The sequence below is a fragment of the Oryzias melastigma genome, linkage group LG1 (genome assembly GCF_002922805.2).
Source record: "Oryzias melastigma strain HK-1 linkage group LG1, ASM292280v2, whole genome shotgun sequence".
In the NCBI taxonomy this organism is placed as follows: domain Eukaryota; kingdom Metazoa; phylum Chordata; class Actinopteri; order Beloniformes; family Adrianichthyidae; genus Oryzias; species Oryzias melastigma.
In genome coordinates, this window is record NC_050512.1 from 17,572,997 (window position 1) to 17,588,575 (window position 15,579).

At 38.0% G+C, this 15,579-nt stretch overlaps 1 protein-coding gene across 1 annotated transcript; it reads left to right on the forward strand.

The window, feature by feature from the left end:
• The first annotated feature begins 734 nt into the window (after window positions 1-734).
• On the forward strand, window positions 735-14,762 carry LOC112157444 (proline-, glutamic acid- and leucine-rich protein 1). The gene is made up of 6 exons (XM_024290170.2): window positions 735-1,110; window positions 3,502-3,546; window positions 6,553-6,591; window positions 7,353-7,500; window positions 7,830-7,991; window positions 9,995-14,762. Exons 1-6 carry the CDS (start codon window positions 1,060-1,062, stop codon window positions 11,068-11,070), a joined length of 1,521 nt encoding a protein of 506 aa, XP_024145938.1. The 5' UTR covers window positions 735-1,059; the 3' UTR covers window positions 11,071-14,762.
• The last annotated feature ends 817 nt before the right edge of the window (window positions 14,763-15,579 follow it).

A 15,579-nucleotide genomic window follows, 5' to 3' on the forward strand; every position in this document is an offset into this window, starting at 1 on the left:
CAAAAGTTTGATCCTTTATGAATTAAAAGCACATATCTTACTCTGCAAAACAATGGTTACTAGCTGTCCAGAGCTGCACTGACATGATCCTGTCATTTGAAGTTATTTGAGCTTCTGTTCAAAGTAAAAGTAAAAAAAAAAAACACATTTTGGAAGATAATAGGTTCTCTTTATTTACTTATTTATTTTTTGCTTTTGTTTGTGCCAAAAATAGACAAAATTCTTATTTATTACTATTATTATTATTAGGTAATGAATGCAAATCCAATTTTATTAAAAGACTAGAGTAAATCTATGCCAATCTTTCTATGTTTTGATCATTAGAAAATGAGCCTAAGTGGCTCTTTTATTGTTAAAGGCCGGCCCCTGCTCTAATACTACGCCGCTGTTTAAGTAGAGTGTACATTACCATTTAAAATATCATATTTTAAAATATGTTTATATTTGTTTCTATAACTTTGATTTCCCATGGGCTGACTTTTTTATATTGTGGACTTTTACCAGGATTTCCAGAAACACAAGTACCTAAGCAAAAAAACAGATGCAAAAATAGTTTAATAACTTTTTAGAGATTAAGTTTCATGTACTAAAAACATATTTTTTTAATAAAAATAAAACAATTGTGGAGTATGTTTAGTGGCTGATGCTTGAATCGTTTTTTATTTGAGAGTTTCTCCCTTTAGATGTATGAGGAGCTGCTGCGTCCTCCGTGTGGCTGTTGCTGGGAGCTGCAGCCAATCAAAGCAGCAGCTCTTCAATGCAAGTACTTTGGTGGTTGAAGAGCCATGACATCATGCTCGACTGCAACCGTGTCTACTATTAATTCTTACTCAAATTAACGCCACATTTTTTTTTGTATTTATTACAAAAATAAAAGAATAGAATTTGACGGCGTGGATTGTTCCGCCGCGCGCGCATCCGCCTCCCTGTCCCTGTTATGGGCAGAGCTACGCGTCTCCGTCCAGAGGGGGAAGAGATCCTCCGTCTGTGTGGAAAACAGCTGTGACTGAACCATGTAACATCCCGCCTGGGCGTCCTGTCTTGTGTTCAGCCGCCGCCATGGATCCAGAGAAGACCCTGACTTTCTGCCTCGGGCTGCAGGCAGAGGAGGTAACGCGCTGCAGTCTTTCTTTGACACGCACGGCTGTCAACAGCTTTGCTTTGGTGACTCTGCAGAGCAGCATGCTTCACTTGGCCCACTGATCTATTGACAAACATGTCCGTAACCCTTTATTCCTCCATCATAGGACATCTTTAAAAAATGATTGAACTTCTCAACCAATGTTAAAGAAAAGACAACAAAGGAGGCTATATTTTTTGTAGATGAGATCTATTATAGTACAGTGGACATACTGCATGGTTAGGGTCTTATTGTGGCTTTGGGGTCTGACCCAACCAACCACCAGCAGGATTATAGGTGAGGGACCTTAAGAGCTGAATTGTATAAAATAATTGTACATTTTATGAGAAATTGCCAGAATTCCCTGTAAAATCAAGTTGTTATTTTTAACGATATTATGGTGATTTTTTTTTTTTTACAGTTCTTCAAATTATGACTTTAAAGAAGATATGTGTTTATTGGTAAATTTAATGGTTAGATGTGGGTTAACAGGAAATTGTACTATAATTTATAGTTTTACAGTTACGTGCATTGCTGTATTTTTAATGGATAATTTACTATGAAAAACACAAATTTTTAAATGCGATCACTGTTAAAATATTAATTAGCATATTGGCAACATAAAATACCATGTGCATGTATTTAACTTAAAACCAACTGTATGTATTTAAAGCAGAACACATTTACAAACATTCATAACTTTAAGGAAGTACCCTGATTTATGTGATGATTACAGTCATTAACTATCATGACGTTAAAGTTTTATACTGTAAAAATTGATTGAACATTTTTTACAGTGTTGACTTCATTCCGGCTCTGTGTTGTTGACATGACAATTAAACTTATTTACAGGTATTCTCATTGAGTTGTGAAGTTACAATTCCAAGAGAGACCTGTGAAAGCAACTTAGAATATGTGAATATGGGAATTAGTAATAATGTAAATAAGCAAACATTTTCTAAAATTTACTATTGAGCTTTTGTTAAGCTCCAATCAAAGAATTTTCTTCAAAGACCCACTATGATGAAAAATGTGTCTTTTTAACAGGTTCTTGTTGTGTTTTTCAGGACATAAAAAAACAAAAGGAAGCTCGAAAAAGCATTTCTGAGTATAATCTTTATTCAAATCATTGTGAGTCAGGAACCCACCAACTCTTAAGTTAAATTTCTAATGAACTACTGCTGCTCTGCAGGAACTATGTTCCAGAAAACAGTACAAACGACAAAATCATAATTTAAGAGCCACTATAAATGCTTTTACAATATATATATAAAGATTATTACAGTGCACCTTAATGGTTGTGGCCTGAGTACATGAAGTAAAAGTTTCTACATTAGCGTACTCATATACAAATGCATCACTAACATTTAAGCCTGCAAATTTGACATGAATTGGGAAAAGTATGGGTTCTTAGACAAAGGCCTTGTGGCACACCTGAACTGATGTTTAAAGTGGTACGCATCATACTGCTTACAATATGAAACCTAACTTTTAAAAGACAGTAGAGTTTTCACAAATATTTGAGTTAGTGATTTGTTAGTCCTGTATGTGACCGTATTTCACATATAGATAAACTACAATGAGATTTAATGTTTTCCAAGTACAGCTATTTTCTGCCATGCAGTTTCCAATTAAGGTTTTAGTTCAAGTTTAATTTTTTTACTAATGTAGTTATTTGCTCTTTTGCTAAAGTTGGTAATCTGCAGTTAGTAATGGTGTAGGCTTGACCTTTGCCTCATGATTTTGTCTGCTACTTGGTAGACTGTGGGGGAAGCTGGGGTGGAAATCATTTGTGGTTAATCTGTGGTCTCGGTGGGAACATAAGTAAATCCACTCGACACTCACTTGCTCCTTCGGTGTTGCTTGGTGGAGCTGCTGCAGGAAATTAGCGTGACAGTATTTATGACAGCTGATTTCCCTTCTTGGCTGTGGTTTTTATTGCAGCTCACCTTCATGAATTCATGCTTGGTAGCAACATGCAGCAGGAAATTCGAAACTAGTGTATCATCTAATGAAGTATTCTTATGAAATGTTTAAATTTTGCCCCAATTTTGAAATATTTTTCTTTTGTTCAGTTGACTTTTTAAATATTTTTCTTTCTTGATTGTGTGGTGTATCTATTTTGTGTTTCTTTCACCGTCTTTCACTATCGGTTTTTGCTTTTAATTATAAGTATTTTACATTTTTGGGGGTTAAACAAGCTGAGTTGTTAAACAGAAAGTGTTGTTATGTCATCTGTTACTCCATGATTTAAAAGTGACTTCTTCTAAACTTTTCTGAAAGAGGCCTCTCATAAAAATGTTACCTGTGTTTGACAGTCTTGCCTCTGGTTTTTAACACGATGCATAACTGCAGCGTTGCTCTCCTCTGCTTTTTATCAGATGACGATGTCCTTGCAGGGGCTGGTTGCACCTGAAGATGCTACGGTAAGAAAACCAATCTTTTACTCAGAAGAACTTCCTCCCAATTAAAAACAAATACAACGTTTGCTGTGAGCCTATGGTTAAAAAGTTATTTTAACCTAAAGGCTAAATATGCAATAGAATTACATTTTTATTCATCTTTTTCATTAGGATTAACAGGAGGATATTATTCACAAACATGAGCATGCTTGGTTTAACTCAAAAATGTCTTTGTACCAAGATTAACATGTTCTTGTAGCTTTTTTTCTCACGATGGTGGACATACAGTGGGGAAAAAAAAATATTTAGTCAGGCCACCAAACAAGTTCTCCCAAATGAGAGAAATCTGTAATTTCCATTGTAGGTAAACCTCAACCATGGGAGACAAAATGAGAAAAAAAATCCAGATAATCACATTTTCTAAAGAATTTATATACATATTATGTTGTAAAATAAGTATTTGGTCAATAAACTCAATACTTTGTTATGTAATCTTTGTTGGCAATGACAGCAGTCAAACATTTTCTGTAAGGTTTTCACAAACTGTTGCTGGTATTTTGGTCCATTCCTCCATACAGATCTCCTCTAGAGCAGTGATGCTTTGGGGCGGTGGCTTGGCAACACAGACTTTTAATTCCCTCCAAAGATTTTCTAAGAGGTTAAGATCTGGAGACTGGCTAGACCACTCCAGCATGAAGCATAAAACCAAGTAAAACAGTAATAAAACCGAGTCAGAAACCAACATAAAATAGAATTAAAAGGCTAGGCTGATGCTAAAAGGCTGTAATGAAGGAACAGTTCTTTTTGAAAAGTCTCCAAGAGTGTGATCTCTCTGATAGTTGTTGGTAACTGATTCCAGAATTCAGGAGCCAACACAGCAAAACCACGATCCCCCCGGAACTTACATTTGGTTCTGGGAACCAGTAGTACACACTGGTCCGCAGAGCATAAGAACTTTGTGCGGGAATATTTTAAAACCAGATGGGAGAGATAAGGAGGTGCCGTATCTGCCAATGACTTAAACGTAAAGACAAGAATTTTGATAAAAATCAAGTACTGCACTGGCAGCCAGTTCAAAAAAGCCAAGATTGGGATTATGTGGTCAAACTTTTTTGCACCACAAATACATCTTACTGCTGCATTTTGGACCATCTGAAGCCTGACTATTGAAGGTAACCCAGCATATAAAGAGCTGCAATAATTTAGTCTGGACAGCACCAAGGCATGGGTGACTATTTCAAGGTTCTTTATTGAGATAAAAGACTTGATCCTATCCAGACGCCGCATCTGAAAAAAGCAGGACCTGGTCACTGCATTTATTTGGAGGTCGAGTTTCAGAGCAGCATCAAGTTTAACACCCAAGTTTGTGACCACATCAAAAGAGGCAAGAGAGAGGAGATCGATGTCATGATCTTTTCGACCACTAGGGCTAAACACAATTACCTCAGTTTTGTTTTAATTGAGGCCGAGAAAGTTTTCCGACATCCACATATTGACTTCAGCAAGGCAGTCGATTATCGTTTTAATGGTGCGGTCGGGTCCCTTACATATAGGGACATAAATCTGACAATCGTCAGCATAGAGGTGGAAATCCACCTTGTGCTTCCCAAACAACAATCCCAAAGGCAACAAATAAATATAAAATAGCAAAGGGCCCAGAATCGACCCCTGGGGGACCCCCCACTTCAGAGGGTAACACTTGGAAGAGTAAGAGCCCATTTTGACACAGAAGGACCAGTCTGTAAGACCTCATCCACTGTAGAGCTTCCCCCGAAAGCCCCGCCCATTGTTCCAATCGACCAATCAGGATCTCATGATCAACTATGTCGAAAGCTGCAGATAGATCTAATAATAAAAGAACAACAAGATCACCTGCATCTGTGTTATTAAACGATCATTAAAACATTTTAAAAGTGCGATTTATGTGCTGTGTCCGGACCTAAACCCCGACGGTAAAGATTCCAGGATCTCATGATCATTTAATAAGGTGATCAACTGTATGTATACAATGTTCTCCAGGACTTTAGCACAAAAAGGTACATGGGAAATTGGACCATAGTTTGAAAACAATGCAGTGTCAAGCCCTTGTTTTTACAGCAATGGCCTCACTGCTGCTTCTTAAAACTTAGTGGAACCCGAGTGGACTCAAGACTAAAAATAGTTAAAACTGCTGCTCCCAACACTGAAAAGATTTAAAAAAAAAAAACAAGCTGGCAGAACATCATGAGAAGAACCAGCTGGTTTAAGCCTTGATACCACCGTTTTAGCTCAATCAGAGACACCAATGAAAATGATTAAAGCCTAATTTTCTAACAGTTTTATTCACTCATGAGTGTTCTGTTACCTTGGACCAGATGGATGGAGTAGTGGATGGTTGGTGAATGACCACCATGCCCCAACAAGGCTGCAAATCATTCCGTTTTGACAACCTGCAGAGAAATTCAAGCAGAAAGTCTACAAAAGTTCACATGTTCAATGGATGCAATAATTGTGAAACTGCTACAAAATAAGGGGACTTATCTTCAAATGTTACTTAATCTATGAAGATGTTTTTGATTTGATAGATGCTTCTGATTTCAGTAAATATGACCTCCTAATGCCGCAAATTCAACAAATGTTCATTTATCAGTTTTTTAGAATCTACCAAATTTTGTGGAACTATATTGTGTGTAATGATAAAATAATATTTAAGCATAATTATACATTTAGAATTTAAATCCAGCTCATATCTGCAAAGAAACTTGAATTTAGATGCATTATGAAAGCAAAGCATTTCTATAAAAGCAATGCTGTTGAACAAGTGTAAAAGTAAAACATTGTTCTATCATGTTGAAATGATAAGCAGCTATTTGTTACTGTATAAACAATGTAAACCTTTGGTTTGCACATAGGTTTTGCTCCCAAAACCAGTTTTTGCTCAGAGATTGACATTTACGGTTCTTTACGAGCAACAACAAAAACATGTTTCATGACCTTCCAACTACCTAATGTTTACATACATCTGCTTACCTTGTGTCACTCTTATTGAAGGTGCCTGTAAAGGAAATGGAAACGAGTACAACAAAGAAGGTATGTTTTTTTTCTTTTTTTTAATCAATAAAATAACTTTGTGATAAGATTTTTCTTACATAGACGCTCATACTTAATTGATTTATAGGGACCTGAAAACACATGATAAACAAATACAGTATTATGCTTTAAAGAATATTTAGAATCCATGTTTTTACACTCAATGATCACTGCAAACAAAGTATAAAAACATCTTTTGTTTCTCTATTGTGCAACTTTAATTAGATAGAGACTGTAAATTGAAAATAAGAAAAAAATGTAAAGATGGTCCAAACCATTCATACAGGTCTGGCGTTCTGTCAACTGTATATTTAAGTTTTTTTGTTTGGTAAAAAAATAACTGCAGAAAATGTCAAGTTTTCTCCAGATAATATTCACAATCTAAGTTCAAAGCGGATGATACAAAAACTCTGATGACCCAGCATTCTGGTAGCATTTAAACGCATCATTTACACACAAAACCAGGAGATGTGATGAGTATCACTTTGGATTTGTGCGTAAATGCGGTTTTGTGTGTGTCTATCAGGTGATTTGTGTGTACATTTTAAAGATTTGTATGTGTACAGTTAGTTTTAAGCTGCTGTAAGTTAAAGTTGTGCATGTAGAAAGTAAGTAAATGTATTAATGTAAATGTAATCTATTTTCTCACCATAAATGTGCACTTAAAAAAGTGATTCCAAAATAAGTTGATTTCCAAGATTGGGTTGATATCCTTCCCTTTGGCTTGATTTGTGATTGTGATGTTGTGTTTTGTCCATTAGGTGGTGAAGCATCATGGGAATGTGGACGGCCAGCCTGCAGTCAGTCCTAAATACTGTCCCGGGGTAAACAACAAGCCTGGTTACCTGTGTGAAACAGGACACTGCTGTGGAGAGACGGGCTGCTGTACCTACTATTATGAAGTCTGGTGTGAGTTGGCCAATGACCTCCCTGCCGCTGACCTTCAGATATCGAATATGTTCAATTTCTCTAACCTGGGAAAGCCAAAATGACATTTTTTCTCCAAAATTATATATAGTAGAAGCTATGTTTTAGCCTCTTTTAGCACATAAAACTGTCATATTGCTTTATTTATATAGAGTTTTATTGAAGAGTAAAGAATCCCTGACTGAAAACAATCTGTGGTTAAAGTGAAAGAAATGCAGAAAATAAATATCCCATCCACCTAATGTGCTCCTGCATAAACCTGTGTTGTTGTTTTTGTTTTGTATTTTTATAAACATTTCTGATTTCTGCAGGGTTCTGGCTGTTGTGGACAGTACTGATCCTCTTCAGTTGTTTCTGTGCTTACCGCCACCGCCGGGCCAAACTGAGAATACAGCAGCAGCAGAGACAGAGAGAAATCAATCTGATTGCATATAACGGAGCATCCAACTACCCGTCCTCAATGCTGGACCTCAGTATGTTTGGTTCAACTCAATCTTTTCTTGAACTTTTCTTGAAACCTTTCAGTGTAACTTCCAGAACCAAGTTATTTATTGGAGATTTTAAGAGTTAATGCTTTAATTTTCAGGTCATTCCTGTCTTACTTACCTTTGAATACAAGGACAAAGTGTGTTAAGTCACGTTTGACGGTATAACATAGCTGAACTGAGTGACCCCTCCCTCCTTGAGTTCCAAATAGGAAGTAACCACTGGCTTCAAGAAGCCAAAATACCATTAACTTCTTTTGAGGAAGAAACAGCTATTACATAGTTATTCTATTTGTCAGAATAAGCATTCTTCCTCTGTTATATGTTTTAACATGCTCTTGTTCACCTTTTTAATATATGTATATATTTTGTCTGTAGTGCAATTTATATACCAACCAATCAGAGGGCTCGATAAAGGCCTGTGGTCTTGCATCCAACATTCAAAACATTTGATTGACAGATTGTCCCAAACCCACCTTTAAGTAGTAGAAGTGTGGACTTCCAAAAAGCTCAATCCTGATTGGCTAGAGTGGTTCCCATAAAAACGTTGACTCAGACTAACTCGACCAATCTGCTTGTTTACTGATGATTTCTGATAATAATGACGACTGAATTGGCTTCATCTTGTTGGAACCGGAACCAGGTTATTTTCTATGGGTGACGTCATACTGACTCTGTCCAATCCCCTTTTACAGTCAATGTTAGCCACTCAGAATGGGAAATACATCATTTTAAAGCTAAGTTCTTGGACACGCATTTAGAATATGGTGTTCACACTGAGCTCACTACCTGATTGTAGTGCATGTAGCTACAGTTAGAGGAGACTTAGTACAAAATGTCAAAGTAGGGACTAGTGAACCGGGCTTTTTCTTTCACTCCTACAATAAAAGTACAGTACATAAAATCTTGGTTTCATATAATTCTAGTCAGAAAAAAACACAATTATTCAATTCTCCTCCATGATCAATGTTCAAGTGTTGTCACTTCTGACAACACTTGCTACAATGTGAACGTAGCATCATACAAGGGCAGATCAGAACAGATAGACTGATTTGGTATTTTCCATCTTTTGGCTGACTGAACACCCTTGATTCAGGTGTATACGAGTAAGTAATGCTTGAATCAGTGCAGGGACTGCTGAAAAATAAGCAGTACCACCCCGATTTAAATCAATTCTTGATTTGTAACTCATATAACACATTATGTGCATAAATACAAAAATTACAAAATGTAAAAAAAATACAATTTACATATGCACAAATTAAAATAACAACAGCTGGAAAACTAATTACACTCGCAAATTTTTAAAAATTACGCACAAATGACTTGTCCTTAGGGTCCTTAGGCAAGACCCTTGACGCTGCTGTCTAACTGGGTCCCTGTGCCCTTCGAGTACAGGGTTGTGTCAGGAAGGGCATCTAGCGTTAAAAACTCCCGGAAAACGATCCCGGAAGGGATGAGCCGAAAGGTGAAGAAGACTTATATAAATGGGGCTTTAATAATGATGATTGGTGGTCCTTGACAATTTTTTGACAATTTAAACTAAACTTAATTCCAGAAATTATAATCTAAAACCATCTGTGTGTTGCCCAATAGAGGTTGAAACTAGGTTGTAAAGTTGAATTTTGTGATTGGTCCAGTATAAACGCTCCGCTCATCTTTGAGCGGTGGCACTTTCACTGCGACACCAAGAACAGCGGAGTTCGTTTTGTACTCAAGAGCATTTGAGCTCGCCCCATGTCGCAGAGAGCAGCAGATCTTGCACCGCAACACTTCTGAGAGTGGTGAAGCTCGCGAGCTTGCTAAACCGGCTCCTGGGTGGCTAGCTAGCCGGCAGGCAGAGAGCCGCTGCGGAAAGCAGCCTGCTCGGGCCTCCTGAACCTTATGATTCACAGATCCAGATCACATTTCCCTCGTTTAGCTCACCTGCCCTAGTCCTTACATGACACTCTCCTTGGTAATCCGTGTTTCAGCTAACACCTCTGTTGCAGGTTTTCTGACCTCCCTCAAGCTGCCCACCTATGAGGAGGTGGCGGAGCAGCCCAGCACCCCTCCTCCGCCTTATAGCTCCGTCTTCGCTCTCCAGGGTGATGTCACGGGGGGTCCCAGCTTTTCCTACCCTCACCCTCATCCTCACCACCACCACCACCACCCCTGCAACCCCTGCCCCCCCTACCTGGGCCCTGGCCCGAGCGGCCTGACCTCCTCGCAGAGCTCTGACAACTACACCAGCTGCTCCTGTGAGTCGTGCTCCGTCACCTCCCCCTCCAGCACGTCCTTTTCGGTCCCGGTGACGGATGAGACGTATGACAGCAGCCACTTCTCAACGCCCAGCGAAGGAGGGGGTAACTTTGCTGTCACGGCAAGGGCCTCTCGCCCGTCCACGCCCTCGCCTCCTCCTCAGTCGCAGGCTCCTCCTGATGTTATCCCCACAGCCGCTCCCGACGTCATCCCAGTGCGGAGACGTTCCTCTAACGGCTGTGAGGAATCGTCTCTCAGCGCACCTCTGTCACTCCCCTTGCACTCGCATCCAACCCGTCCGACCCGTTTCCCACTCTCTCCTCTTGTCTTGATATCGTCTGCTCCTCCCGGCCAGGTCCATCCGCTCTTCCTCCAAGATCCACCGTCGTTTCCCAAACCTGGAGACGAGACCTCCCCGTACGATCTGCCCTTTAGCCTCACCCCCTCTCCACTCACACACCCCCTCCACCTGACAAAGGTGGCTGTCTCTATGCACGGCAAAAACAAGGATGTTCACAACCTGGAAAAGGAAAACGAGGACGAGGAGGAGGACGAGGAGGACGAGGAGGATCATTTCCAACACAGACGCCTCACTGGAGACTCGGGCATCGAGGTGTGTCGCTGTCACGTGAAGAGGGAGGGGCAGAACCTGCAGGATGAGCGCTTGGAGGACGGCAAAGACATTTTAAAAGAGAGGGAAAGAGCAGACAGGAATAGGGACGGGATGAACACTTCCCAACAGTCGCCTCAGGAGGGCCAGGAACCTTCACCCTCCTGCATCCCCCACAGTCAAGGCGAGGTCGCCCTCTCCGCCCAGACCTCATAAATCAACGGCTAAGAGGATGTACCTGACCAGACAGGAAAGGTGTGAGGCTTTGATAGCACTCTATATAGATCAAGACAAGTAGGTGAAAAAAAGAAATCACTGAAGAAAAGTCTTGCAGGTCGTTCTGTAGACGGGAAACGACGGTTTTCAGCGGTTCAAGGTTTGAAAAGAATCACAGGATTTTCAGACAGAGATGGGGACTTGGACTAGAGCTCAAGTCACACATATGAGGGCTCACTTGAGGTTTGGGACTTATGAACAGAAGAGTTTATCCTTGTCTTTTTTTTTTTTTTAGCTCCAAGACTGCAGAATGCAGAAACACAAACTCTCTGTTATTGTGTCCTTACCTCTAGTTTGAAACAGTAAAATGTTCTTTTTATCTACTTTTAAGACTGGCGACGACAATTAATTACTGATAACTTAAATGCAAAAGTTTCAAACTTGACTTTGATTCTCAAAAGGGAGTTGTAAGCTTCTCTTTTTATAATTATTCAAATTATTCAATTGATTTAAGATTGATAAAACTTGTCGTTTTTAAACAATATATGATAATATTTGCTCCTTTTTTCCTGCTAAAGCCTCCACAGCAATAGTGTGAGCTTTGAAGGTTCATCACATGGAACCCAAACCCAGTGGAAGAAAAGTTCCACATTATTCTTAAAGTAGCACTTTAGTTTTATTGGAATAGATATCTTAGATCCGTGTCAGTGCACGAAAAGGAAGGCTATAATGTGCAAAAAAAATCTAGAAAGTAGTTCAGATATCCACTGTAAGAAGGGACTTAAAAGCTACATTTTCTCTTGTTTTAGTGTGTAAATCAGCAACTGTTTATATGTAACTGACAGTTATATGAAGGGGATTCTGTATTTTCAGCATTTCCACCACCAGGATGCTCCAGATCAAATCATATTTAGGTAACTCTTCACAAATATTGAACTCTTTCATGCTAAAAATGTGTGTTTTCTTGGACTTCTCTGCCTTTTGCTTACTAATACAAAGAGAGAAACTACTGCTTTCATTGATTTGTTTACTGGGAGAACCATAGGTTCTATTTTCTGGTTGTTTTCTATTAAACGTGTGGTTTACAGAGCCGTGCAGTGGTATCAGAGCAGCTCTGATGTCTTTGTTTTATACTCCTACATACCTGGTTATTACACTACAGCTTAACCGAGGACTGAATGTGTTTTAACAGGCTGGTTGGTTTATCCGTGAAGAAGGCGGGTTGTTTTTTCTCCATAGATGAGCTGTGGGTTCTGCTAGGTAGACACTTTAAGCTCGTCGTTAAAGATGAATGTATAATGAGTGTTATGTGTAGCAAAAAAAACAAAAAAGTAGACTTATACTGTTTATATCTTTTGCTTGCCTTTGGCCCAAAAGAAACCTCCTCAGCTTAAAAATCTCTCGACTGTTTTAACAAGTTTTTGTGTCGTTTTTCTGATAGTTAAGCTCAAAATTGTATTTCTGAGTATTTCTTTGTTCAAATTGTTGTGAATAAGGAGCAAATGAAAAAAAAAAGTTGGAAAAAGCTTTTAAGTCTGACTTAGAACCTACAACCTTGAAAACAGATGGATGACGGGGAGTAGGGGCAGGCTTACTCTGCACCAACAGTCACTACCAAATTTCTAATGAACTTCTTCAGATACTACATCCTAGAAAAGGACACATGTTTTTTACATTTTTGGTCGATAGTGGCATAATATAATTAAAGGACCTCTGGGAAGGATTTTAAAATAGATCAAAAGATGATCGAAGTGGGATTTTGATGCGAGTCTGCTGCTAAGAGTTATGTTGGATGCTGCTGGAAAGAAAGTGTTTAAACTCTAAGAAATTCTAAGATTTGTATGTAGAAGTGGGAGTTTTTTTTTTTAATTGTTGCAGCTAAAAGTGTCACTTCAGAGTTTGACTGTTGTCTTCTTCCTGGTTTATTGGGACACGAGCTGCAGGCTGTGCATCTCTTTGATAGTGGGTTTTCTTGTACAGTTGCCTCAAAACCCTTTTGGTTGAACGCTGTGAACCACATTTGTGCTTTTAAGATCTTTAACGAAAAAAGCCGACTGAAGCTGTTGACAGAAAATGTGGCCACGCTTCAGTCGTGTGTGATTGGTTTTCGATGTAGCCTCACAAACAGGTTTGTGCTTTGGTGAAGGTCATCCTCTGGTTTTTGTGCAGTGGCTTACAAATATTGTGGATACTTCAGCCACAGTTCAACACAAATTGCCTCTGGCAGCTACGTGTGTAATTAGCTCTAAATGTGTTTTTGTCGATTCCCACTTGTGTTGTTTTTCAAGGTGCCTAGATAAATGCAGACGCTCTATGAGGCATTCTGTGATATTTTTGCAAATATTCTTAGTGCGTAAATGTCTATGTGTTCTAATTCTAACAGTGCTTAGCGTCACAGAAAGCATACGTGAGGATTTCAGCTTAGCAATAGGACTTTTTCCTTGTTTTCATTAATGCCAGTTTAATGGAAAAGAAGAAACTGTTGTGCAATAAACATTTACCTCTTTATTACTCATCCATTAGCTGTGGTGGGTGGAGGCTTCTGATTGTACAAACACAGCACTGTACATATGTGTGTCTTATGTCTTCTCTCAAGTCGATGGTTTAGCCTCAGCTCCAGTTTGAAATGTGCGATTTTCAACAAAAAAAAGCCGAACTTCTCTATTTCTGGAAAGCAAAAATAAACAAGAGGCCTTTTGGACTTTAAAGGGAAAAAAGATGGTTGCGCTTAGTCTCCATCATGAATATCAAAAGCACAAACTGGAGCCAGGTTGATCCAAATGCTGGTTCCAAATTTAAAGCCAGTGTTTGGAAAATGAACTAAAATGTGTTTTTCTGCAGCTACTGTGTACAGATGAAATGCCTAATCTGTAGACCGAGGCCTGAAGACTGTTACCTTACTGGAGTTTTGACGTAGGACTGTTTTATATTGTAACGCCAATAGTTAAAAGACGATCCTGCTTAGACTGTTGGATGTTTTACTGTATCCCAAATCCCAGAGCTTGTCAGGTATTTCAGTTTTATTTACCTCACTGATCCATCTATCAGCTAAAAAATGTTTTTTTAATGGTTTGATCTGAAGTGATAAACCTTTATTTCTGTAGAACAGAATATTTAAATGAGATCATATGTGAGGTGAAAATTTGTGCAACATGTTGTGCTTTTTTAGACAGTATCTTTGTGCAGCGCTCCCTGCAGCTCCTCAGTGCGTCGTCTGCATGTGTGAGAGATCAAATCATTGTCGCTTATAGTCAAACCAAAGTTGAATGTTGACATATTCATCGTAATACATATCCAAACTTCATGGAAGATTTTCTTTTTTAAATACACTTTTCATGTGTTGTAATTTTGTTAGAAAAATGTATCCTTCCTGAATTTATAAAAATAAAAGCTTTGAAATTTGTTACACAATAAATGTGCATTCAAGTAAATGTCTTTTTTGTCAACGTGATGTATAATTAAATGCAGTTTTTTTTTTTATTTTAGTGTCAACTGTTTCCTTGGAAATGTGGAAATGCAATTTTTAACACCATGACGTGAAGTTTAGGCATGTGCCACTTAAAATAGAATATGCAATATTAAAAAAAATAATTGGATAATTGAAAGAAAAGACTGTTGAGGATGAGACTTTTTGCATAAATATTGTTTTTGAAGAAGATGGTCTGGATTGGTGATCTTTCCCCAGTAAAAAATAACTGTAAAATGTGTTTTTAAAAAAGGACATGCCCAGAAAATGCAATAATTGAACAGGTTGGTTAACTTCAAAATGTTGCATGAAACAGAAAAACTATAAAAGACTGTTTTAGATTGGACACATACCTGAAATTTGAGTGCACATGCATTTTCATTAGGTGCCACTTTATGTTGGATTCACCTTTGCTTTGTTTTTTGAATAAATACAAAATATGTGGAAATAAACTTTTATTGTTTTTTTTTATATTAAATAACTTTAATTTCCATTTTATACCTTAGAGATTAAATTATTTTTTTTTCATTTCAAATATTATTTTTTTATTTTTCAGAATATAGAATAATGTTTGTCTATGCTGAACATTAATTTACTTAAAACCTTTTTTGCACATTTTTATTTTATTTACACATTTAAACTGAAGCGGGAGGATAAACCCATAGAGATGTAACATCTCGTTTTCAAGGGGATCCTCCATTTCAAGAAATAATACCAACAAATGACAGAGTAGAAACCAAACAAATTAGTAAAAATAAAGATTAAATACGCATAACAAATACACACACATAGCAGTTCAGGTTCTCAATATGAGATTAATTAAAAGAGCTTTCTAAAACATTAACAAAGATAAAATGGAACGTAAAGATAAAGGAAGGTTGTTACAGTCATTCCTTCTTTATATTCTATTACTTCAGTGTGTATTTAATTAAAGTAGAACAAGTTAATTTGGAATGATGACCAAATGCTCTTTTAGCTTTGATGCTCATAGTTTATGCAGAACATCATAAAAAAAGAAAGGAAAATGAAACAATCCAACTTAC